At 38.9% G+C, this 26,501-nt stretch overlaps 1 protein-coding gene and 1 long non-coding RNA gene across 3 annotated transcripts in view; one reads left to right on the forward strand and one right to left on the reverse strand.

Annotated features, from left to right (window-relative positions):
• Positions 1-26,154, forward strand: part of CD2 (CD2 molecule) — a 45,159-nt gene extending 19,005 nt beyond the window's left edge. Inside the window, exons 4-6 of one of the 2 annotated variants that reach the window (XM_072644466.1) lie at positions 3,481-3,600; positions 8,809-8,947; positions 23,204-23,337. In XM_072644466.1, coding sequence (XP_072500567.1) covers positions 3,481-3,600; positions 8,809-8,942 — 254 coding nt within the window. In that variant the 3' untranslated portion in view covers positions 8,943-8,947; positions 23,204-23,337. Of the gene's footprint in view, positions 1-3,480; positions 3,601-8,808; positions 8,948-23,203 lie in introns of both variants that reach the window. The other variant, XM_072644465.1, reaches the window with a different exon arrangement.
• On the reverse strand, positions 864-21,565 carry LOC140527504 (uncharacterized). The gene is made up of 2 exons (XR_011974819.1): positions 20,937-21,565; positions 864-3,569 (listed from the first exon to the last, which is right to left on the reverse strand). It is a non-coding gene; the product is annotated as an uncharacterized lncRNA (long non-coding RNA).
• Positions 26,155-26,501: the final 347 nt, after the last annotated feature.

Below are 26,501 nucleotides of genomic sequence, written 5' to 3' on the forward strand. Positions count from 1 at the left end.
GCATTGAGAAGTGTCCAGATATGTGGCTTCATTATTGTAGGGAATTCTTGGGATAGAAAAAGATCTCAACTAATGAAGATGGCCAAAGCCTTCTGTAATGAATAGTCTTAGGTCATGGCACTGAGGACATGTATTAGTCAGTTTACAAGCATTCCCAAAGCATTAAGTGCTTACTGTGTGCCAAGCACTATGCTAAACTCTGGTGATACAAATGTGACCCAGATGATCTCTGAGGCATCTTGAACCTAAATACTGAAATACTGCTGATGACTTGGTTCTAGGGGTACCTCTGCGGAGTCATGAGGCAGGACTGATTCTTTAATGTCATTGATTTGGGCCCCTACCAGTGTGATTCCATCTAAGATTATTGGTAAAGAATTGTTTAGTTTGCCAGTCTTAAATAGCTTTTAGGAAAGGGGATTTACTCAGATGGTATAATAGCAGTTGGTATAAAACAAATGTCCAGGACACATTCTCCCACAAGTACATACAGAGTCTAGGGGAAAGTGGGCTCAAGCTGAGAGAGAGCATGTGGCAAAGGGATAACTCACAGCTCCTAGTTATTTGAAATCCTTTTGTCCCATTTATGAAGTGTTCATTTAGCTCCCCTTATGCAATGGGTCAGGGCTTATCTGTCCTTGACTGATATGGAGATTCATCAGGGATACCGATGGAAAGAGGGCCAACATTTCCCAGAGCCTACAAAGCTTTCAAGTTCCCGCTAATACAAAGAGAAATGACCAAGGTAAAATCTGAAGCCTCTCCTTCCTTCCTTCCCTCTGTCCTCTAGGTGATTCTTCCTCGAGGGAGTACTAGAAAGTTATGCTTGCTTTACTGGAATGATTCTGTTTCTCTAGCTGTAATTAATTTTTTTAAAAAATCCATTTATTTATTTTTAGTCTCCAACACTCACTCTTATAAGATTTCAAGTTCTAAATTTTCTCCCCTTCCCCTTCCCCAGGATGACATGCAATCTGATACAGGCTATACATGCATGAGCATATTAAATATATTTCCACATTAGTCATGTTGTGAAAGAAAAATCAGAACAAAAGGGAAGAACCGTAGAAAGAAAAAACAAAAAGCAACAAAAGAAAGAGAAAATAGTATGCTTTGATCTGCATTCAGATTCCATAATTCTTTCTCTGGATGTAGACAGTATTGTCCATCATAAGTCTTTTGAAATTGTCTTAGATCATTTCATTGCTTAGGAGAGTTAAATCTAACAAAGTCAGTCATTGTACAATGCTGCTGTTATTGTTCTCCTGGTTCTGCTCACTTCATTCAGAATCAGTTCATTCAAGTCTTTCCAGGTTTTTCTGAAGTCCTCTTGCTCACCATTTCTTATGGAGCAATAGTATTCCATTGCATTCATATACCACAACTTGTTCAGCCATTCTCAATTGATGAGCATCCCCTCAATTTCCAATTCTTTGCCACCACAAAAAGTACCTGTTAATTTGTAGACTTATTGTGGTCAAGCTTCTTTGGCTTATCCAACCATTATTCTTGTGTTATACCACTATAGTTTGAAGGACTTTCCCCACATTTTGTCTAAAGCCTATGCTTGATGGATTGAGCATCTTATTTTCAGTGGGGTGGGACTGAGTAAATCAATCACCACATCTCTATACAAAGACAGGCAAAAAAATAACATTTTACCTCAAGGAGAGTACATTCTAATATTGAAATACCAGGTAAATAACTAGGTCCATGCCCTATTTATACAGAATAGATGAAAGTTATCTCAAAGGGAAAATTTTTCCCTAGCAACTGGAGGGACCCAAGAAACATTACCAATAGAAGATCAGATTTCCGTTGAGTCTTGAAGGATAAATGATTTGTCCATAGCCATGCAACCATTGTATGCCAGAGACAAGACACCCAGGTTTCCTTGACTCAAAAGCTTTCTCTCTATCCTATGCCACAATGCTTCTCTAGGGTTACCTAGGGCCAGATGATCCTTAAAACATTTATTTTTTTTCTTTTAAGTTCATTATTTAACTGTATCTGGGTTTATTTGAATTGCCATCCTGCCCTCTGTACTCTAAGTTAAACTCAGTAGTCCTTGGCCATCATACCAAACTAGAAGCATGGTACAGTGGAAATAATCATAGGTTTATAGGCAATGAGTTTTAGTTAAAATCCCAGCCTCAGTTTCAATCACAGTCCTGTCACTTACTACCTGTGTGATGTTGGACAAGTTGTTTATCCTCAGTTTCTTCATCTGTAAAATTAGGGGTTTGAATTAAATGATCTTTAAAGTGTCTTCTATCTTTAAGTTTTTCATCCTATGATTAGCAGGCAGCAGTTAGCAATGCTCTCCCTCTGTTCCCTATCCTTCTGCCTAAATTTCTTCTAGTTCTGCTCCTTCATGCCAGGTCTAGATTGGGAAACCTGAAAACCTGGGTCATTATAGAACTCTTGGCCCCAGTGAGGATGCAGCAGTCATGGAATGAACCATCCTCTGAATTCTTTAAAACCAGAACCAGTCTTCAAATGAAAGAGACTCCTACAGACATGTGGTAAAGGGTTGGAGGTTCTGGCCAGTCTAACCATTTCCCTTCAGTTAATGTTGGATTCAACCTAACCTAGTCTCCCATCTCAGCTCTATTCAAAGGATCTCAATGTTTCAGTCCATTTTCACCAAGGCTTAGGATTAGCCTTGTTTTCTTCTTCCATAGACATAATACAGCTTATCGCCAAAAGACAAATGAGTACAAGAGCATAAAAAAGCAAAGTCACAATTAATAATTTACTCTAGCTCCTTTATTTTCTATTTCTCTTCTTAAAGAAAATCCTTTAAGAAATCTGATTTGCATCCCTTTGACTTTCCCCCTGGAGTCCATCGTGTTTCCTGCAAAAGAGTAAGCAAATTTCTTTCCCCTATTGATTTTCGTGGAAACATTCAGCTGAAGAAGCTATTTCTGTTTTGATGCCCTATTGGGTCAGATTTCATGATACATTATTAGACTGATAGTTGCATTGGTTGTAAAATGATACTGCTAAGGTCTAGGTCATGAGTTCTATCTCTGTGCCTCCCCGATAGCTTTGATCTGATTCACAGCCATGTCTTTTCCTCCTGACCCCAGCTGACTGCCTCACAAATGGATCGTGCAGAGGTAGAAGAGTGGGGATGATTCCCGGCCACACCTCATCTCTTCTGGAAAACAATTCATTGCAAATACACTCACTACTTGTTGACTGTCTAGAAGTTTCAGTTTGGAATATAAAGAACGTTATTGATCTGACAGAGAGAACAATGTCCATGAGAGATTCTTAGAGTTTTATGACATGTTGACTTTTCAAGTATTAATTCACCTCATGTGTGATCCAGCCAGCCCAGGTTGAAATTGAAACAATTTTTTCTCATTGACCTATTTGAGGAGGAGGTAACATACATTCAATCTGGATAGCTAAATGGTGACTTTTGCCCCTGTCACCCTATTGTTGGTGAACCCTTTTTTTTTCCTCTTACAGAGAAAGTCTGGAACATTTATCACATCCTGAGTATTTGTGGAGGTGGGATAATCCTGTTAATCTTCTTGACTCTGCTCATTTCCTGTCTCCTGAGGAGGAAAAAACAAAATAAGACAAATGGTAAGCTTTTGTTCAGTCTTGCTACTGAACACCTGCTTGGGCTAGCAGGCTCACCGTGATAAAAAGAGATGATAAAGAAAAGACTGGTGAGCTAGGCAACTTTGACTGGTGGAACTTGAGTTCAAAATTTTCTCCCATCTCTCCCCACCCCACCCCAGGACAGCATGCACCCCATGCATCCCTTCCTCCAGTCTGTTCTCCCTTCTATTACCCACCCTTCTTCCATCCCCTTTCCCCTTTATTTTCCTGTAGGGCAAAATAGATTTTCTATACTCCATTGCCTGTATAGCTTAATTTCCAGTTGAATGCTAAAACAATTTCTAACATTCATTCTTAAAGCTTTGAGTTCCGTATTCTCTCCCTCCCTCCCCATCCATCCTCAGTGAGAAAACAAGCAATTCAATATAGGTCATACATGTGTAACAAAGCAAAGCACTTCCATAATAGTTATGTTGTAAAAGACTAACCACATTTCCCTCTGTCCTATCCTGCCCTTCATTTATTCCATTCTCTCCCTTGATCTGTCCTCCCACAATAGTTTGCTTCTGATTATCTCTTTACCCAATTTGCTGTCCCTTCTATTATCTTTCCTCTCCTATCCCCTTCCCCCTTGCCTTCCTGAAGAGTAAAATAGATTTCCATATCCAAATGAGTGTATGTTATTCCCTCCTTAAGCCAAATCCAATAAGAGTAAGGCTCAATTATTTTCTATCATCTTTCCCCTCTTCCCCTCCATTGTAAAAGTTCTTTCTTCCCTCTTTTATGTGAGATGATTTGCTACATTCTACCTCTCCTTTTCTCTTACTCCTAGTACATTGCATTCAATAGGAAATTTTATTTTTTTTAGGTATTCTCCCTTCATATTCAGCTTACCCTGTGCCCTTTGTCTATGTATATATAGGTGTATATGTATGTGTATATATATATATACATATATATATATATATACACACATACACACATACACCCATGTACATATGCATACTTATACATATATAATATACACATACATACCCATACCCACCTACATATATATATTCCCTCTAACTACCCTAATACTGAAAAAGGTCTCATGAGTTATAAATAACATCTTTCCATGTAGGAATGTAAACAGTTCGACTTTAATGACTTCCTTAAGACTTCTCTTTCCTGTTTGGGGCAGCTAAGTGGTGCAGTGGATAGAGCACTAGTACAGGACTCAGGAGGACGTGAGTTCAAATCTCACCTCAGATACTTGACACTCACTAACTGTGTGACCTTGGGCAAGTCACTTAACCCCAATTGCCTCATCCTGGGTCATCTCCAGTCATACTGGTGAGTATCTGGTCCCTGGATTCAGATGGCTCTGGAGAAGTGAGGCTGGTGACCTACACAGCCCTCCCTCACTCAAAAACAAAAAAAGTCAGGTGCAAGTCATATCATTATTTCTCTGATGGCATAGTCTTCTTTGGCAATGAAGGATGAACGCACAGTGGTGGAACTGGCAACCTGTGGATGTGCAGGACATTTTGTAGTTTGCTTAATTGTGAAAATCAAGTACTTATGAATGGTAATGGGGCAGATTTAAAAATTTAGCTCAGATGAGGCCCAGCACAGCAGATAAATTGTTTTTCCTCCTAGGTGTAGAGAAAATGAAAATTAAAAAATTTTTAAAACATTTTTACTTTTTAAATTGAATTTTATTTTTAGTTCTGAATATTCTCTCCAGCTTTCCTTTCCTCCATCCATTGAGAATATAAAAAACCCCCAAAACTTGTTGCAAATGTTTAGTCAAGCAAAAATATTCCTGCATATTATATGCAAGAAGAAAGAGAGAAAAAGGAAATATGCTTCAATCTTCAGGATTAAATGAGATAATATTTCTAAAACACTTAGCAGAGTGCCGAGCTAGCACATAGTAGGCAATTAAATGCGTATTTCTCTTCCTCTTCCCTTCCCTGCATTCTGCATTCATTAGCTATCTATCAGGAGGTGGATAGCATGTTTCATCATGAGTACTCTCAATAGTCATTGTATTGATCAGAGGGATTTTTTTCCTACATACCCCAAAAGGTAGGTTAGCTTCAGTTCCACCTTGACATAAAGGTTCTGGTCAGTTCTGCCCCCTGCCCTCACCATCTCAGGCTAGTCAAAATATACATTGTCAGTAGCTGGACTTTTGTAATAAATTACAACTTTGATTCATTCTTTCATTCTCTTATTCAAAAAAATTTATAAAGTAACTTTTATGAGTAATACACCATGCTAAGTACTAAAGGATATACAAAAAATAAATGAGATAAAGTGTCTTGTTCTTGAGTAGATTACGATATTTCAGGGGTGGGTAGGTAGTAAGTCACTTACTGATAGGTATGGTGAAAATAAGTACGTAAAAAACACTGAGCACTATGAGGTCAGAACAAGTAATGATTGTTTCTGTTTAGAAGATTCAGGGAGGGCTTCCTGAAGGAAATGGCATTTGAATTGGGCTTTGAACGTGGGGAGGATGAAAACAGACAGAAGTACAAGGAAGGAACATTCTAGACAGAGATAACAGCATAAGTGAAAACAGAGAGGTGGGAAGGCCTATGACATGTTTGGGGCTCGGTAAATAGCCTGGTTTCATTGTAGAGTTTTTGAAGGGAGAAAATTGGGAAATAAGACTGGAAGGAGTGACGGAGTGAGGTCTGAACACCAGACTTTGTATAGTACTTTACAGATTGAGCCTTAAGTATGTAGAGAAACTAGTCCCTGGAGACATATATTTCTTTTCTTTTGCCACAATTACTTGTATAGTATTCAGGAAAGAGACTATGTCTGGATACATGGATATGACAGTTAACTACATAGAGATGATAGTTAAGCTCATGAGAGCTAATGAATTAGCCAAGGCAAACAGTGTGGCAAAAGAAAAGAAATGGAAAACCACAGATTAACATCATTTATGTTCTATTGTACTTTTGTTTATTTTATTTGACATTTGTTGATTTACATTTTAGCCAGGTTCAGATCACACTGGGGCTTCTTGACCCAAGGCCAGCTAGCCCAAACCCTTCATTTTATAAGTGAAGAAAAATCAACCCAGGGAGGTCAAAATACTTGCCTAGAGGCAGTAAATATCCAAGACAGGATTTGAAACCAGGTCTTTGAACTTCAGAGCCAAGTGTTGTTCCACTGCACCATCCTGATAAGTAGAATGGTAAGCTCTGAAAAATCTTCCAATTTGGAGATGCAGTGTTTAGTTAGCTTGGCACAGAGTGATGGTATTTTAGGGGTTTGTGTATTTGGCATAGCCTTCCCTACTAGACAGATGGATAATCCCTACTAGACAGAGATTATGTCTTGCTTCAACTCTGAATCCCCAGCTCCTACCATAATGCATTCTGCACATAAAGAATTCTGTCAATGGTGTATAGACTAAATGGGAGAGGAAAGTGAGAGACAAATGGAGACCAGTGAGGATGCATGTGAATGGACAGTGAGCAAGGCCCAGGCTTGAACAGGAGGAAAATGGGCTAGATGATAGGGAAGTTATATATCATTTTCAGCAATCCCAAGTTGCTTTGCGATACCAGATTTCATCTTTTGAACACCAATGCTCTAAGGTAGAGGTGTTAAACCACAGAGGCACAATTACATTTTCCCTTACATTTCGAAAATGTAGCTGCCAATTGCATTTTAATAAAATTGTTGACTCCCAAATGCCCTCAAACCAGCTTAAAATGTAATTGGGAAAAAACCAACAAAATAAATAAAAAATATAATGATGCATACATGTTAATATGTGGTTTTCTAAGTCAATTTGCAGCCTTCAGAGATCCTAATGGATGGTTTTTGGGCCACCATTTCTGTATGAGTTTGGCACCACCGCTCTAAGTCTATGATCATGGAGCCCAACAGTTGTTGGAGAATCACAATTTCAGGTGATATATTGGAGCATCCCTGACATAAGTATACTATGGCATATTTTCTCCAGCTGAATGAAAGAAGTGGTGTTAAATCCATCCTTCAGAAAATGCATAATCAGAAAAGAAAGTGGATTATGAAATAGTGAAACTGAGAGACAACTGAAGTATGGGACTGGTATCTACAAATTGCGAAAATAATAATTGCTAATATTTAGATAGCGCTTTAAGGTTTGAAAAGAGTTTCACACACACACACACACACACAAGCACAAACACACCTCTCTCTCACATACACATGCATATACATTTATATACACAGGGTGTCCCAAAAGTCTTAGTACTATTTTAAACTATGTTTAAAATGGCACTATGGTTATGCATAGATAGATTTATCTATCTATATAGATAGGTATATATTGTTTTATATTATATAGTATTAATACTTTTCCTCACAAAACTCTATGAGGTAGATGATAAGATTTTTTACAGATTTTTTTTTATAGACAAAGAAACTGAGGCTGAGAGAGGTTAAGTGACTTGCCTAGATATCCTGGGAGGAATTCCACATTGGGTGAAATGGACCACTCAAAACTTGAAAGTTCATTTAAGTCATTTCTTTAATAAAAACACACCAGGTACCACCTAGGCAAAAGCAGCCCTCAGGAGTTTCTATGAAGTTGCAGAAGCATACTCTTCAGTCTATTAAATAGTCTTTATTCACTCCTTGCCCAAAAGGAAAACAGTTGTGTTTTAAGTCACTCCACCTGGTGACAAAGTTAACTCAGACTGTCCTGTACTTGTCCCACAGTTTCCTGCTCTCAGCCACCCTGGGGTGGGGGAGAGGTAAGGAGGAGCCAATTGAGGCCTCCCAGGCTGCCCACCTCAGTGTCTGGAATTAAAGGGGGTGAAGTAGGGTAAGGGAACAGTATACTTCAAGCTGTTCTGAATCAGCATCATAGCCTCCTGGTCCATAATACTAGGGCCACATATATAGCAAGTATCTGAGGTAGGATTCAAATCCAGATCTTCATGATTCAACATTAGGCACTCTCTCCACTACCCCATCTCAGCTGCCCCAGAGGAAGACTTTAGAGGAAGCTTCTAGTATACTAGTTATATATGCTTGTAGGGTTTAAGGAAGATTGTGAGGACAAGAATCCTGAGGTATAAGAGGAGGCATGGTTGGGTCATGGGTTATTCATTGAAGTACCTCCATAGTGGTCAGGTGATGGTATTCTGTCATTGCCTGGAGTGAAGACTCTTCTGAACCAACTGATCCAGGGAAAAAAAATAAATCAATGTTTCACTGATTCCCCCTTAGGGTCTTGGTTCAGATTCTACTTCCAGGACTCTTCTAAGAGTGACCTGCTTCTCCAGGAAAGAACAGATGATGAGCAGCAAAGAAGCAGAAAAATGGGAGGAGGATTCTCTTCTCCAGTCTTTGGGAGAGGATAGAAAAGGTAGGAAGAGGGAAGAAGTGGGTGGTCACGGGATTCAGCAAGGAAATCCCTCACTCACACACCAGTTGGGTTCAGTTTCTCATGATTCCTTGTCAGGAACCTGCTAATTTGCCCTCAGGTAGCTGAATAAGTTATCACTAAAAGGCAGTTAGTGCAACACAGCAATTTGCCATGAGAGCATGAACAAGAACATAAAGGACTGAGAACTAACAATTTCACTTCCATAAAGAATAGAAGGCAAGTGGACAGAACACTGGACTGGGAATTGGAAAGAACTAAGTTCAAATCTAGCCTCAGAAACTTACCAGCTATATATCCCAGAACTAACTCACTTAACCCTTACCTGCTTCAGTTTCCTTATTTATTAAAGGAGGATGATAACAGCATCTATGATCAACTAGGTGATGCAGTGGATAGAGTGCCATACCTTGACTCAGGAAGACTCATCTTTGTGACTTCAAATTCAGCCTCAGACACTTACTAGCTGTGTGACCCTGGACAAGTCATTTAACCCTGTTTGCCTCAGTTTCCTCATGTATAAGATGAGCTGGAGAAGGAAACGGCAAACCACTCCAATATCTTTGCCAAGAAAATCCCAAACGGGGTCAAGCAGAGTTGGACATAACTTAACTGACTCAACAATAACATCCTATGGTCATTGTGCAGATAAAATGAAATCCCATTTGTAATGTTCTTTGTAAATCTTAAAGCGCTACATAAATTCTAATGCTTTTTATACAAGGGAAATTTTGTAGTGATATAAAAAGAGCGTGATGTTTGTCTTCCTGCTATCATCAAAGAATCACTATGTATACACAAAGTAGGGCAGCTATATGGTGGATAGAGTACCAGACCTGGAGTCAGGAAGACTCATCTTTGTGAGTTCAAATCTGGCTTCAGGCACTAGCTGTGCCTGGTCACTGGGAAAGTCACTTAACCTTATTTGCCTCAGTTTCCTCATCTGTAAAATGAGCTGGAGAAGGAAAAGGCAAAGCACTCCAATATTTCTGACAATAAAAAAAATGGGGTCATGAAGAGACAGATATGACTGAAATGACTGAACATTGATAATGCACAAAATGTCAGTTGTCTCCCTTTTATAAGTAAAGGTGAAAGAAGGCAGGATAACAGTTCATAGGATATCCAAAATAATGCAAGTAAAACAACTAAATGGAAAGAAAAGAGAGCTTCGATTAATTAACCAATCATGACTCCAGAAGTCTGATGGTGAAGCTATCCTCCCTACTCTCAGGAGAGACGTGGTGGACTCTAGAAGTGCAATGAGGCATACATTGTCAGATGTGGCCAATTTCTTCATTTGTTTTGCATAACTGTACTTCTTTGCTAGAAGGATGACTTCTACTGGGGTAAGGGAATCATTGAGAAGTGATAGTGACATAAAAAAGAATATCAATAAAACCAGAGAATACCCTCCTCTTGACAAAGGACTCAAAAGTCAAGTAACTGGCTGACAGAATGCCAAAAGAAGAGAAAAAAATAAGACTATAGAAGGTTCTTGGTGAACAGATATTTTCTTCCATCTTTTTGGATGAGGAATAACAATGCATACCATCAGAGGAAGACCTAAAAATCAAGGTTTCTGCATCCAAAACCTCCAAAAAATATGCAGTGGTCTCAGGCCATGGAAGAACTCAAAAAGAATTTTGAAAATCAAGTAAGAGAGGTGGAGGAAAAGTTGGGAAGAGAAATGAGAGCAATGTAAGAAAATCGTGAAAAGCAAGTCAACAGCTTGCTAAAGGAGACCCAAAAAATGCTGAAGAAAATAACACCTTTAAAAATAGACTAATCCAATTGGCAAAAGAGGTCCAAAAAGTCAGTGACGAGAACAGTGCTTTAAAAAGCAGAATTAGCCAAATGAAAAAGGAGGTTCAAAAGCTCACTGAAGAAAATAGTTCTTTAAAAATTAGAATGGAGCAGATGGAAGCTAATGACTTTATGAGAAACCAAGGAATTACAAAACAAAACCATCCTTTCAGATGAGGAAGAACAAGGCACACTGTCACAGGAAGTCCAGGCCTCTGCCTACAGGGCCTCCAAAGTAAACATAAAATGGGTTCAGGCAATAGAAGAGCTTGAAAAGCGAGGTAGCTGCTTGGTAAAGGAGAACCAAAAAAATGCTGAGGAAAATAACACCTTCAAAAAGAAGCTAAATCAATTGGAAAAAGAGGTCCAAAAAGCCAATGAGGAGAAGGAGGCTTTAAAAAGCAGGATTAGCCAAATAGAGAAGTTTCAAAAGCTCACTGAACAAAATAGTTCTTTAAAAGAGAGAATTGAATTCAGAGAGGCTAATGACTATGACATAAACCAAGCAGTTAAAAAACAAAACCAAAAGTTTGAGAAAATAGAAGATAATGTGAAACATCTCATTGGAAAAACAACTGACCTGGAAAATAGATCCAGGAGAGACAATTTAAAAATTATGGGAACTACCTGAAAGCCATGATCAAAAAAAGAGCCTAGAAATCATTTTTCATGAAATTATCAAGGAAAACTACCCTAATATTCTAGAATCAAAGGGCAAAATAAATATTGACAGAATTCACTGATCATCTCCTGAAAGAGATCCAAAAAGAGAAACTCCTAGGAATATTGGAGCCAAATTCCAGAGTTCCCAGGTCAAGGAGAAAATATTGCAAGCAGCTAGAAAGAAACAATTCGAGTATTGTAGAAATACAATCAGGATAACAAAGGATCTGACAGCTTCTATATTAAGGGATCAAAGGGCTTGGAATATGATATTCCAGAAGTCAAAGGAACTAGGATTAAAACCAAGAATCACCTACCCAGCAAAACTGAGTATAATACTTCAGGGGAAAAATGGTCATTCAATGAGATAGAGGACTTTCAAGCCTTCTTGATGAAAAGACCAGAACTGAATAGAAAATTTGACTTTCAAACACTAGAATCAAGAGAAGCATGAAAAGGTAAACAGGAAAGAAAAGTCATAAGGGACTTACTAAAGTTGAACTGTTTACATTCCTGGAAAGATAATATCTATAACTCTTGAAACTTTTCTCAGTATTTGGATAGTTAGATTATGTACATACACACACATACACATACGAACACATATAGACAGACAGCACAGGGAGAGTTGAATAGGAAGGGAAGATATCTAAAAAAATAAAATTAAGGGGTGAGAAAGGGATATATTGGAAGGAGAAAGGGAGAGATGAAATGGGGCAAATTATCTCTCACAAAAAGGCAAGAAAAAGCTTTTTCAATTTAGGGGAAAAGAGGGGAGGTGAGAGGGAAATAGTGAAGCTTACTCTCATCACATTTGGCTTACAGAGAGAATAACATGCATACTCAATTTGCTATGAAAATCTATCTTACATTACAGGAAAGTAGGGGACAAGGGAATAAGTAGGGGATGAGAAGGGAGGGCAAATGGGAGAAGGGAGCAATTAGAAGTAAACACTTTTGGGGAGGAACAAGGTCAAAAGAGAATAGAATAAATGGGGGTGCAGGTTACGATGGAGGGAAATATAGTTAGTCTTACACAACATGACTATTATAGAAGTCTTTTCAAAACTACACATATATAGCCTATATTGAATTGCTTGCCTTCTCAGTGGGGATGGGTGAGGATGGAGGAAGAGAGAGAAGTTGGAATTCAAAGTATTAGGAACGAATGTTGAGAAACGTTTTTGCATGCAACTGGGTAATAAGAAATACAAGTAATGGGGTGTAGAAATCTATCTTGCTCTACAAGAAAAGAGAGAAGATAGAGATAAGGGAAGGGAGAGTTGTGATAGAAGGCAGGGTAGATTGGGGGAAGGGGTAATCAGAATGCACAGTGTCCAGAGTTGGTGGAGGGGAGAGATGGGGAGAAAATTTAGAACTCAAAATTTTGTGGAAATGAATGTTGAAAACTAAAAATAAATAAATAAACATTAAAAAAAACTTTGAATTCCAAATTCTCTCCCTCATTAAGAAGGCAAGCAATTCCATATAGGTTTTACATGGGTAATCATGCAAAACATTTCCATATTAGTCATGTTGTGAAAGAAAACATAAACGAAAAAGAAAAACCCTCAAGAAAAATAAAGTAAGAAAAAGTATTCTTCAATCTGTGTTCAGATACCAGGAGTTCTTTCTCTGGTGATGGACAGCATTTTTCAGGGTTGTCTTGGGATATTGTTTTGCTGAGAATAGCTAAGTCATTCACAGCTGATCCTCCTACAATATTGCTGTTACTTTATCCACAGTATATTTCACTTTGCATCGGTTCATGTGAGTCTTTCCAGGTTTCTCTGAGACCATCCTGCTTATCATTTCATATAGCACAATAATATTCCATCTTAGTCACATACCACAATTTGTTCAGTCATTTCAGAATCAATAGGCATCCCCTCAATTTCCAATTCTTTCATACCTAAAAAGAGCTGCTATATTTTTGCACATATAGGTCCTTTTCCTTTTTGTTTTTTGTAAAAAATTATTTTCAGTGTTCCACAATCACTACCATACAACACAGATTCTTTCTTTCTGTCCCTCCCCCCAACTTCCCCCCTCCATCCCCAAGATGGCATACAATTTTATATAGGTTCTACACATACATTCCTATTAAATACATTTGTACCATAGTCATGTTGTATAGAAGAATTAAAATGGGAGAAATCATATTACAAACCAAAATGTAATACAAAAGAAAATGATCTGCTACATTCTGTGATGGAATTCCATAGTTCTTCCTGTGAATGTGGAAGGCATTTTGCCTTAAAATAGCATTGAGAATTTTTTAAGTCCTTGCATTGCAATGAAGTTCTAAGTCTACCAGAAAAAATCCTTGCATATTGTGGTTGCTGCAGTGTAAAAAGTTCTCCTGGCTCTGCTCCTTTCACTCAGCATCAGATCATATAAGTCTTTCCAGGCCTCTCTGAAGTCTTCTTGTTCATCATTTCTTATAGCACAATACTATTCCATTACATCCATATACCATAATTTATTCAACATTCCCCAATTGATGGGCATCCCCTTGATTTCCAGTTTTTGCCAACCACAAAGAGTGCTGCTATAAATATTTTTGTACATGTGGGATCCTTTCCCATTTCTATGATCTCTGGGGGTACAGTCTCAGAAGTGGTATTGCACTTATTGTAGCCCTTTGGGCATAGTTCCAAGTTGCTCTCGAGAATGGTTGGATCAGCTCACAGCTCCACCAACAATGAATTAGTGCTCCAACTTTCCCACATCTTCTCCAACATTTATCATCTTCCTGTTTTGTCATATTAGTTGGTCTCATAGGTGTGATGTGGTATCTCAGAGTTGTTTTGATTTGCATCTCTCTAACCAATAGTGATTTAGAGCATTTTTTATATGACTATAGATATCTTTAATTTCTTCCTCTGAAAACTGCCTATTCATATCCTTTGACCACTTATCAATTGGGAAATGACTGGTATTCTTGTACATTTGACTCAGTTCTCTATGTATTTAGAAATGAGTCCTTTATCACAGACATTAGTTGCAAAAATTCTTTTCCAGTTTTCTGCTTCCCTCCTAATCTTGATTGCATTGGGTTTGATTGTGCAAAAAAATTTCAGTTTAATGTAATCAAAATTATCCATTTTGCACTTCATAATGAAGTGACTTCTTTAGTCAAAAATTCTTCCCTTCTCCATAAATCTGATAAATACATTATTCCTTGCTCCACTAATTTGTTTATAGTATCATCTTTATAGCGAGATCATGTACCCATTTGGACTTTATTCTTGTGTATGGTGTCAGGCATTGGTCTATGCCTAGTTTCTGCCACACTGTTATCCAGTTTTCCCAGCAATTTTTGTCAAGCAGTGAGTTCTTATCCCAGCAGCTGGGATCCTTGGGTTTATCAAACAGTAGATTGCTATATTCATTGCCTACTGTGTCTTGAGTACCTAGCATATTCCACTTATCTATCCTTCTGTTTCTTAGCCAATATCAAATGGTTTTGATAATTGCTGCTTCATAATACAATTTGAGATCTGGTAGGGCTAGGCCACCTTCCCTAGCACTTTTTTCATTGGTTCCCTTGATATTCTGGACCTTTTGTTCTTCCAGATGAATTTTGATATTATTTTTTTTAGCTCTAGAAAATAATGATCTCATAGCTTTATTGGTATGGCACTAAATAAGTAAATTAATGTAGGTAGAATTGTCATTTTTATTTCCTTTTTGTATTTTATCAATTCTGTGATACAGACCTAGTAGTGGTATTGGTAGGTCAAGGGCACGAGGCAAGAGACTCTTCATGGACAATGAGGAACTGGATACTTTGAGGAGGAAGCAGCTTCTTGCCCTGCAGTGCCTTCCTCTGAGGGGTGTTCCTTCCAGAAAGGTAACTAGGTCAGCCATGTTCATTTCTCCATTTCTCTCTGTGCTCCATTCCTGACTGTGGCTCTCCAGACACCATGTCCCCATGTGGGCACCTTCCTCTCCCCCAATATTTAGCTCTTTTTAAGTGCTCTCCTTCTCTCATTGGAATGTAAGTTCTTTGAGAGCAGAGATTATTTATTTTTGCTTCTATTTTTTCCTCAGCACTTAGTAGAAGATCTGACACTTGTCAGTGTCTCACTCTTCATGACCCCGTTTGGGGGTTTCTTGACCTAGGCTTTATCTAATGTTCTACTTAGCTGCCCTGCCTGACACCTAGTAAGTACTTAATAAATGTTTATTGACTTGATTTCAAAGACCGATAATATAGCTTCAAAGTTAACTTAAGAATAGAGATCATCTATCCTTTAAGGATCAGTGGAAGAAAAGTTCCTGATAACTCCGTGATCAGTTCCTGATATTAATCAATGAACAAGAGTTTATAAATGAAGGAGTTTAGTTAATGTAATTATAGTTAATGTATGTTAAGAAGGTGTTAACATTTAGTGATCACTTTATGAAATGTGAACACCTTTCTATAACAGAATTAAAGGGACTAACCCCATTGGGTTTGGTTTTTCAGGGCTTTAAATGAATGAACACTGGATTAATTCAGAAGTTTTAGGATGATACATGCCAGGAACTGCCTGCACAGAAGACTATCATGAGTAGGGGCATGGGGGAAGAGATGATTTCTCCACCACTTACATAGCTTGAAGGGGAGCTACTCAATTAATAGGAGACACTGCTTCAAGGTGCAGGACATACATTCCAGATAAAGAGAGTTAGTAACTTGCAGGAAGAATCAACTTCCAGGATTAGGACCTCCAGTTGCAGAAAAAGGTTGTGGATTTGGAGAGTTTTTCTTGGTGTGTAACAGGAAGGACCTTGACATACACAGGAAAGCCTGATGTACAGGTTTTTAGATCTGCTTTTCTAAAAGGAAAGCAACTTTTGAGGGGTAAACAATCACTTTAATCAAACACATATATCATTCACTTAATTCAGGGGCAAAAGTCAGCACCCTGAACTTCAGAGAAAATACAAACAGAGAACTAAAGACCAACAGACAGGGCTTCCAACTGTCTGACAATAAGCAATACATACATCACAGATCAACAGACAGATCTACCTGTCTCACCATTACATACATATGTAGTTACCAGAGAGAGAAGCACCAACATCTTGGTTTTCAAAGCTGGGGACTTCCTTAGCAACTACCCAGAGTCTCATCTGGCCAAACAAGCACTTCCAGTGAGTAAGCCCCAAAGTAAAACCTCACCCTCAGAGTATTTATACACTTTTCAGAGCTGGAGAGCACAACCCTCTGACCCAGTGCCTCAATAGAAATTAACAAAAGGTACTGAGGCCTATTAATGGGTGAGGAAGATCTTTAACTCTTCCCCCCACCCACCATTAACCTTACATTAACATTACATGGTGATAAGTAAGGAGTTTTGGAGTACAGTGGAGAGGAAAAAGACCTTGGTAGCTTGATTACACAACCTACCCAGCAGAGATATGGGATAGAGCTGTATGAAGACCTTAAGAAGAGAGAAACTATATTGGGTCCCTGTCACATCACGATTGTGACTTGCGTTGGCCACATTTTTTCCTCTATGTTTCATTACTATTATATTCTGCTTCCCCACCACCACCACCACTTTTCCCATAGGCCCTATTTGTATGTGAAGGAGAATGTGTTTTTCATCTATAAAAGAATGTTTTGTACTTATTATTCTGACTATGCCATCTTAGTAAAGCCTTTTGCTATGAGCTAATTGTGTCTACAGCCTGACTGTTAATGAGGAGTGCATTGGTAGGGGTTTGTTTGTGAACTTTATAGTTTTAGAAGTGTTAACCCACTTTTACTTTGAACCCTAAAGTCTAGTAGCTGACATCTTGGAAGGTGAATTCTAGAGAGAGTGACAAACTTTCATTAAGCACTTACTATGTATTATGAGAATACAAATGAGTATCAAGTAAGACAGTTTCTTCCTTAAAGGAGCTTTCATTTTACTGGAGGGGTAGTGGCCTTCTCAGGATATTTCTTCAGGATGTCCCTCTCTTGACTTTCAATTAAATGTTTCCCAACAGGCCTCTCCTCTCTGATCATTGGATATCTTCATATCAATTACCTTCTTAATATACAATGTAATTCTGCATCCTATTTTATCCATTTTGTGTGTGTGTGTGTGTGTGTGTGTGTGTGTATGTGTGTGTGTGTGTGTGTATGTGTGTGTGTGTGTGTGTGTGTGTGTGGATAGAGCAGCTAGGTGGCACAGTGTATAGAGCATTGGGCTTGGAATCAGGAAGACTCATCTTTGTGACTTCAAATCTGGCCTCAGACACTTACTAGCTGTATGACTCTAGGCAAATCATGTTTACCTCAGTTCCTCATCTGGAAAATGAACTGGAGAAGAAAATGAAAAACCACACCAGTATTTCTGCCAAGAAAATCCCAAATGAGGTCACAGAGAGTTGGACGTGATTGAAAAATGATTGAATATCATCATCATTTTTTGTGGATAAGGTATATCTTTTTAGACCCATGTTTCAGCCATGAATCTCATTCTACCAAGTCTCAGTGATACCTTATAACGTCAAATTTGCCTCCTCATGTAGGCTTTCTAGTTTACTCCACTTACTACTAACATGCATTTGGATATAGATATCTAAGGCCTTGGATTTTATTTTTAGCTTCTTTCTTGGATTTAAACTATTAATGAACAGGAATCTTCCTTGCCATTCTTTTTATGTAATAGTTGCTATTTTCTGTGCTCTCTGGGTTGGTATGTACAAAGTTTTCTCTCCACTATGTTAGGTCTGTATTGAGGGGCTCCGTCTTGGTCAGACCATGTTTCATATATTGTTTTCAGTTTGGATTTGAAGGGTAGCTGGTGTCATAGTAGTAAGAGCACTGGGTGTGCAATCAGGACGCCCAAATTCAAATCTAACCTCAGATATTTACTAACTGTGTAACCCTGGGCAAGTCACTTTTAAGGTCTTCTGGCCTCAGTTTCCTCAACTATTAAATGGGGATAGTAATAGTATATACCTCCCAGGGTTGTTGTGAGGATCAAATGAGAATAGTTATAAAACACTTAGCATGTGCTTGGCACATAGTAAGCACAATATAATTATTATCCATTATCATCATCACCATCATATTTTAGTAGGAATATTGACAGTCAAGAGAGAATACAGAAGAAGGCAACCAAAGTGATGATGTAGACTGGAGTCCATGTCATCAAAGAAACTTTAAGGAAACTGAGGGGTGATTAGAGAAGACATAATTAGGAGAATGATATTTGTCTTAAGATATATGAATTCCTACCATGTGGAGAAAGGACTAGATTTTTTTTTTTTAGTTGCAGAAGTCAATATGTGGGTAGTTGTAGGAAGGTGGTTCCTCTATTAAGGTAAGACAAAACTTCCTGTTAATTAGAACAGTTAAAGTGGTATGGGCTGCCTCAGGAAGCATGGTGGTAATATCAAACAAAGATCAGATAACCTTTGGTAGGAGATGTGTAGAAGAGAAGCCCTTTAGGTAAGGTGAGCTAGGGTGCCTCTCAGGTCCTTTCTGACTCTTACTTTCCATATTTCATAATCCTATAAATGTCTTTAGATCTTTAAGCATGGTTCAGTCAGACCCAGTTTGGCCACCTCAGTTGTGTCTGGCTGTGACCCCATTTAGGGTGTTCTTGGGAAAAATCTTGGAGTGATTTGCACTATTTCCTTCTCCAGTTCATTTTACAGATGAGGAAACCGAGGCAAATAGGGTTAAGTGATTTGCCCAGGATCTCACAGCTAAGAAGTGGCTGAGGCCTGGTTTGAAGTTATAAAGATGAGTCTTCTTGACTCCAGGTCTGGCTCTCTAGCCTCTGCCAAACCTGATCAGATCTTTAAAAAAGAAAAAAAAAAAGAGACCCACTTTAATAACAACTAGTATTTATATACAGCTTTGAAGTTTGTAAAACATTTTATAACTATTATCTCATTTTATCCTAACAACAACCCTGGGAGGTGAGTGCTGTTAATAACTCCATTTACAGTTGAGGAAACTGAAATAGAGGTTATGTGATTTGTCTGGGGATATACAGCTAGTAAGTTTCTGAAGCCACATTTCAATTCAGGTCTTCCGGATTGTGTTCAATGCTCTAACCATTGTACAACCTAATTATACAGACTAGGGTGGTTTTCTCAGATTTTCTCAGACTGTATCCAACCTCTAAAGAACTTCCCAGTGGCTACCAGAACAAAATTAGTGTCCCATATGTTGTGGTCTAGGGCCCAGTGTCTTTGAGCAAGTAAAATCTTGTGGTTAATTTCTACCAAGAATTGACTAGCTGTGGGCAGAAAATTTTTGCACATTTTACTCACTATGAAAAGTATCTTAATACGTAGGGAGCAGAAACAGGGAGGAGGGAACAAAGAACAGTTCACAAAATGGATTATCTAGATAATAACAAGTTAATTGTGTTAGCTCCATTTCTTAAGATGACTAAAGGGGAAAAAAAGAAAAGAGAACTCACATTAAGATTTACAAAGCCCTTCCTCACAAAAATTCTGAGGTAGAGACTGCAACCTTTATTATTCTCATTTTTGAAATTGAGAAACCAAGGTCACCCAGCTAGTCAGTGTCTGAGTAAGGATTCAAACTCTGATCCTAAGTCCAGCACTCTTGCTAGAGTCTGCCTCTACAATTCTATTGGATTCAGGGCAAATGAAATAAATGAATGATAGGATAGGAAGTAAAAATTCTAAGAGGATGATGAAGGAATTGAGGTAATTTGAACTTGGAAAAAAAGTGATATTTGCTTTTTAAGTATGGTACAAATCTCTTTTAAAATTGGTATCAGAAGGGGCAGTCAGGTAGTGTGATGAGAAGAGTACTGACTCCGGAGTCAGGAGGACCTGAGTTCAAATATGGCCTCAGACATGACATACTTACTAGCTGTGTGCCCTTGGGCAAGTCACCTAACCCCAGTTGCCTTGCCTTAAAAGAATGATTATGAAGCACTGCCATGACTTCATCAAGAACATATCTTGCATGACAAAACTTATTTCCTTTTCTTTTGATAGTTATTAATTGGCATTGGAGGGGATTCCAAAGATACAGCTTACCTTTGTTCTCATTCAGTCATTTTCAGTCACTTCATGACCCCATGTGAGGCTTTCTTGACAAAGATGCTGGAGTGGTTGGCCATTTCCTTCTCCATCTCATTTGACAGATGGGATCACATAGCTAGTATGTATCTGGGTCTGGGTTTCAACTCATGAACGTCAGTCTTCCCAACTTCAGGACTGGTGTCACTTAGTTGCCCATGGTTTACCTACACTTTAGCAAAACATCTGATAAAGAATCTCATGCTACTATGTGGGAAAGATGGGGACAGTAATGTCATCAGATGCATTCCAATTGGCAGAAAGGCCAGGAACAAAGAGTAGTTGTTAACAATTTGGCAGGAAGTCTCCATGTGAGTGCCAGAGGGGTCTGCACTTGACCCTGTACTGCTTACAATTCTGTTAATGACTTGGATGAAAGGCCTGGATGGCAAGATTGTCAGATTTTCAGATATCACAAAGCCAGGAAGAATGGTTAACATACCGAATGATGGATCCATTATCCATAAAGACCTTGAGAGGCTACAGCATTGGACTGAATCTAAAAAAAGATGAAATTCAGTAGGAGTAAATGTTAAGACTTATACTTTACAAAAAATCAGCATTGCATGTATAATATGGGGGAGGAATGATTAGACAGCAGCTTATCTGAAAAAATATCAGGGGGGTTTATGGACTACAGGTTCAGTATGAGTCAGGACTATGATGTGGCTACCAAAAAAGTTAATGCAATCTGGGTCTGTATAGATAACGTCACAGCTTCTAGGAACAAGGTGATGATAGCTCCCTGCTACCCTGACCATATGTGACCACATCTAGAGTATTGTGTATAGTTATGGGTGGTACAATTTAGGAAGGACATTGATAAGCTAGAGTACTTGGAGAAAAGGACTAGGATGATGAATGTCTCAAATCCACCCCACATGAGGATTGATTGAAGCAACTGGAGGTGCCCAGCCTTCTGAAATGAAGGTTCAAAGGAGATATCGTTATTGTGTTCAAAGATTTTAGGACTTATTATTAAATTTTTTCTAAAAGGGAGGAACCAGGTACAATGGGTAGAAATTTCGGTAAGGCTTGATGTTAGGAGAAAGTTTCACAATTTTGTTTTTGTTCAGTCATTTTTCAGTCACATCTGACTCTTTGTGATGCCATTTTGGATTTTCTTGACAAAAATACTGGAGTGGTTTACCATTTCCTTCTCCAGTTTATTTTACAGATGAGGAAACTGAGGCAGATAGGGTTAAGTGACTTGCCCAGGGTCACATAGCTAATAAGTGTCTGAGGCTAGATTTGAACTAAGGGGTCCTCTTGATTTCAGGACCAGTATTCTATCTACTGTACCACTTAGCTGCCCAAAAAGCCAAGCAGAGGATTTTATATTTGACCTTAAAGGTACTGAAGAGACATTGGAGTTTATTGAATTGATGAGCTGATGGCATGATCAGACCTGTACTTCAGAAAGATCACAGCTGAGTGGAAGATGGATTAAAATTGAGGGAGGGAGACTAATCAATGAGCTCTGGGAGGTGATGGGGACCCCCTATTACAGGGCTTGCTGTGTGATTTGAGACCAGCACACGGAGGAGGGATGTAGTGAATGTAGAAATGACGAGACGTGGCAACAGACTGAACACATGAGACGACTGTGAACAAGGAATCAAGGATGATACTGCGGTTCTGGGCCTGGGTAACTGGGAGGATGACAATACTCTTTATAGTAATAGGGAAGTTTGAAAGACAGGAAGATTTTGGTGGAGGACAATGAATGAGTTTTATTTTGTATGTGTTGTGTTTGAGATGTCTACTGGACATCCTGCTCTACCGTACTAGAGACAAGTCAACTGCAAGTCAGGTCATCATCTCCCTGATGTCATGGTCCTCTTCGAGAATGAAGGACAAACACAACAATTAAAGACAATCAGTTAATTGGGTGGAACCCAGCAGAGAGTACTGGATAGAAAGATCTGGGAATCTTTCTAAAGAAGATAATCAAATTTATAGCAACTGATGAGACAGAATCTTGGGGGTACCACCATATAGTGCAGATTCTGGATATGATAAACCCTAATCTTCAGTCTCTATGAGGGAAGAAGACAAGGTAGGGGCAGTAGTAACATGCTGCAACTGTCACCAGACTCCTATTATGGATTTCACTCGTTATTAAGGAGTCCTCTGACTCCAAGGAAGAGACGGGTAGAGGGAGGCCTCAGAACTTGAACTATTTATGACTTTCTGGAGATTGAGTGAAGAGTAAAACCTTACAAGTCAATCAAGAGTACACTTAGCAAATACACTATAACCTGGAACACTATCTGGAATGGAGTCTGGTGAAAGGTCAATTCATCTTAGGGTCTCTACTTTTTCCTTCTTTGTAGACTAACTTACCTCTAAGGCTTCCTCCAGCTCTAGAATCTTGAAATCCTATTTCGTTCTAGGTCAGGGGATCCTAACTTTTTTGTGTGCGTCATAAGACCCCTTTGACATTCTCATAAAATCATGAACCCTTTCTCAGAATAGTGTTTTTAAATGCATAAAATATGTAGGACTACAATGAAAAATAATTACATTAATATAATCATCAAAATATGATTCTAGACCTACAACCCTTGCCCTAAGCAGTCTGATGGCACGATCCTTAGAAATAGCATTATAACTATGTGATCCTTCAACTTGCATCTCTTAGGGTCTTATATTACCTTTAGATCACTTCTTTAAAGACTTAAAATGTATTTTTTATTGCGGTTACAGATCAGAATCTGGAGATTAACATTTCAAGACTAAATAAGGAAGAAAGAAGTCGAAAGCCTCCTCAGAATCCAGATCACCCCCCACAACTATCTGGTGGTCGCCATCCTCAACAACCAGGTGGTCACCGTCCCCAGGCACCTGGTCACCGCCTCCAGGTACCTGGTCGCTGTCCCCCAGTACCTAGCCATCGTCCTCCACCGCAGCAGAAAAGGCCTTCTCCAAAAGTCCAGCAGCAAAGTGGCCCTCCCTTGCCCAGGCCTCGAATTCAGCAAAAACATCCTCACCAGGAAAAGGAAAAATGATAATTATTTCTCCTATGGGAAATTTCTGTTTGCCCCCGTGTGAACAGATATAAAAAAGATCCTTCCCAATAAACAATACTGCAGAGTTCCCCCTATTTGTGGTACAAATTCCTATGAACATTTTCTACTGTTGGGCTACTACTTTTTGTAAGTATCATTGGTCATGGACAATATGTCAGGGCTTATCCACACTTTTGTAAGAGAAAGAAGAAAAACATCAAATGGAGGAAACCAATGAGACTGAGGATTTCTTGACCTAGCCCAGGGTAATGTGTACTCATGGCAGAATTCCTTCATTGTCAAAGAGGAAAAAGCAGGTAAGGTGGCAACCATTAAGAGGATAGACTATAGCATCTTTGAACTGGAGGTAGAAGGGAGTCCAGATGACCAAGCAACAATTCTTGCCCTTGACAAGAGAATTTCTTGATGTTTTCTTGTTCAATCAAACGAGGAAGATACTTTGCTAGCTACTAGGGTGACAAAAATAAACTACAAAATGATTTTTGTCCTTAAGGAACTTAGATCCTTCTGGATTGATACAACACACAGACTAGTAAATACAAAATCATTTGAGGAGGAGGGAGAGAATACCAACAATTAAGGCAGGGGTTCTTTGCCTTTTCTGTGTCACGGACTCTTGGTAGTCTGGTGAAGATGATGGATGCTGCTCAGAATGATACTTTTAAATGAATAAGGTAAAATAAATAGGAATGCAAAAGGAACTAATGATATGGAAATGGTTATTAATATTTTTAAAAAGTTCAGAGACCCCAAGTTACAAAGGGTAACGAAGAACAAAGGGTATCAAAACATACTTCCCCTGAGAGATAGTCTAGGAACTGAGCCTTGAGGAAGGTAGGGAATAATGGATATTGTTTAAAAAAAAAAAAAAAGCTTTCTTGGACCATGCAGATGTTGTGAGTACATGTAACTAAATCAGAAAAGCTTCTTCTTGAAGGGTTTGTGCCTATCTAGTCTTTTGTAAGGGAGAGACAAATCATTGCTGTGATGATCTCTGTTCCTTGTCAGACAGAACCCAGTGTTAACTAAGAGGTTAGAAAAAAACTGAGATAGACTAGGTGTATATAACAGAAAAAAAATCAAACTCACGTCCTAAAGTCCAGTCAGCCTAGGTCTATAACAATCCCCCCACAAACACAAGCACACACATGTGTGCACACATCCAAGTCCTATGGCATGAAACTGGGAAGGGAGGTGTTAGCTTCCCAGATTGGCAGATCGGCTAGATGAATAAACCACAGCAAACTGGTAGAAGCACAATTTAGGGTTTAGACGTGGTTCCCCCATGTTATTCAGAGCTGCCCATAGTCTTCCTCAATGATTATTAGTTCCAACCCCTCCCCCCCACAACGGCCTCCTTGCACAAATATTCTAGGAAGTGGAAAATCCTCGTTCAAAGGACCACAGACAAAGAACTCAAAGGGAATTTGGAGGCTGTCTAATCCCAAACTCCCTCATTTTACTGAAGAGAAGACTGCAGGCTGGAGAGATGTCATTACTTGTCCAAAGTCATATTGATAGGGATCAGGGATTGGAATTATAATGGATCTGAAAGACTAACTGGTCCTACCACCTCATTTTACAGGTGAGGAAACCAAGCCAAGTTCTACTGATTCCAAATGCAATAATTTTTCCATTGTACCACTGTTTCTTGTGAATTAACCCAAGTTCACACTGAGCTGGAAGTCAGTCAGTTAGATGGCATGCACAAGCAGGGATGAGAAAGAATTTGGTTTCATCAAATAGCCTTAATAGGTCATTATCAAAAGGTTACCCCATAGGCATGCAGACAGCTTGGGGCTGAGCCATGCCCTCTGCATGCCTATGCTCACTCCCATATGGGACTTAATATTCAGGTACCCTGGATCAGGGAGGAGAGAAGAAACAGGAAAGAGCAAAAATTGTCAGTTAACGTTCTAAAGTGGAGACAGTGAAATAGGTTCTTTGAAACAGCAGTGTGATATTTGTGGCCTCATCCCTCCCTGGGTTTCTCAGACTTGTTCAGCCTTGCCAGGAAACACTGAGGTCTAAACCACAAGCTCTCTGTGCACTTAAAACTTCCTGTAAGAGCCCTGGTGTATGTTGAATGCTTTGCCTGCTTAATATGAGCCTCCAGTTTGAACATCTGGAGTCAATCATTAAAAAAGTTAAAGCCTCGCATTTATTCACTTGGAAGGCAAAGACAAGAACAAACAGTATGAGAACGTTAAACCAAGCTTCTACTCAGCTGGATACAAGAGATTCCTAGATTCTCTCCCTCCTCCATCTGGGCAATGCAGAAGAGTCTTCCCCTTCCCCTGAGACCCAAGAGCACACCCCGCCTTCTTCAAGAAGTCTTCTGTAACCCATCAACGTGCAACAATCTCTCTCTCTTCCCCTGAAAACCTGGTTATCTACATGCCTTTATGTGCTTGCTAAATGCTTGTTGATTAATTGATTCACCATTTCATATTGTTAAGCTTTCTTTCTGGTCTTTCAGGCTAAACTGTAACTTCTCAAGTGTAGAGGGCAGCATCTATGTTTGTGTTTACCCATATTGCCCAGTCTAATAAATTTAAATGTTTACTGTAAGGATTTAAAATGATTTAAAGCATTGTTCATATGAAATAAAAACTTTAATACAACTTATCTGTCAGTTTCATAGTCATAGCATCATACTAAATGCCCTATTGGAGTTTCCTTTGCAAAAGGTTAACCCCACCCCAGCATATATGATTCTCTCCAAACCTCACCCACCTCAACAGACTAAAAGGGTCGTTGGAAGTAAGGTCCTTAATTGATCTAAACTTACTCTTTTCCCTCCCTCCACTGCCTAACATAGTACAGTGTACAGTCCAAAATAAGCACTTGGTCAATGTGGGTGACAGTTGTTGACTCCAGTTTCCTCATTCTGTAGTCCATAGGTTACAATCTGCCAATTGAGAACAATTGGTCAGATTCCAAGCTTTACCATGTTGATTGTGTAGCACTGAAAG

Source organism: Notamacropus eugenii, chromosome 2 (assembly GCF_028372415.1).
Source record: "Notamacropus eugenii isolate mMacEug1 chromosome 2, mMacEug1.pri_v2, whole genome shotgun sequence".
Lineage (NCBI taxonomy): Eukaryota > Metazoa > Chordata > Mammalia > Diprotodontia > Macropodidae > Notamacropus > Notamacropus eugenii.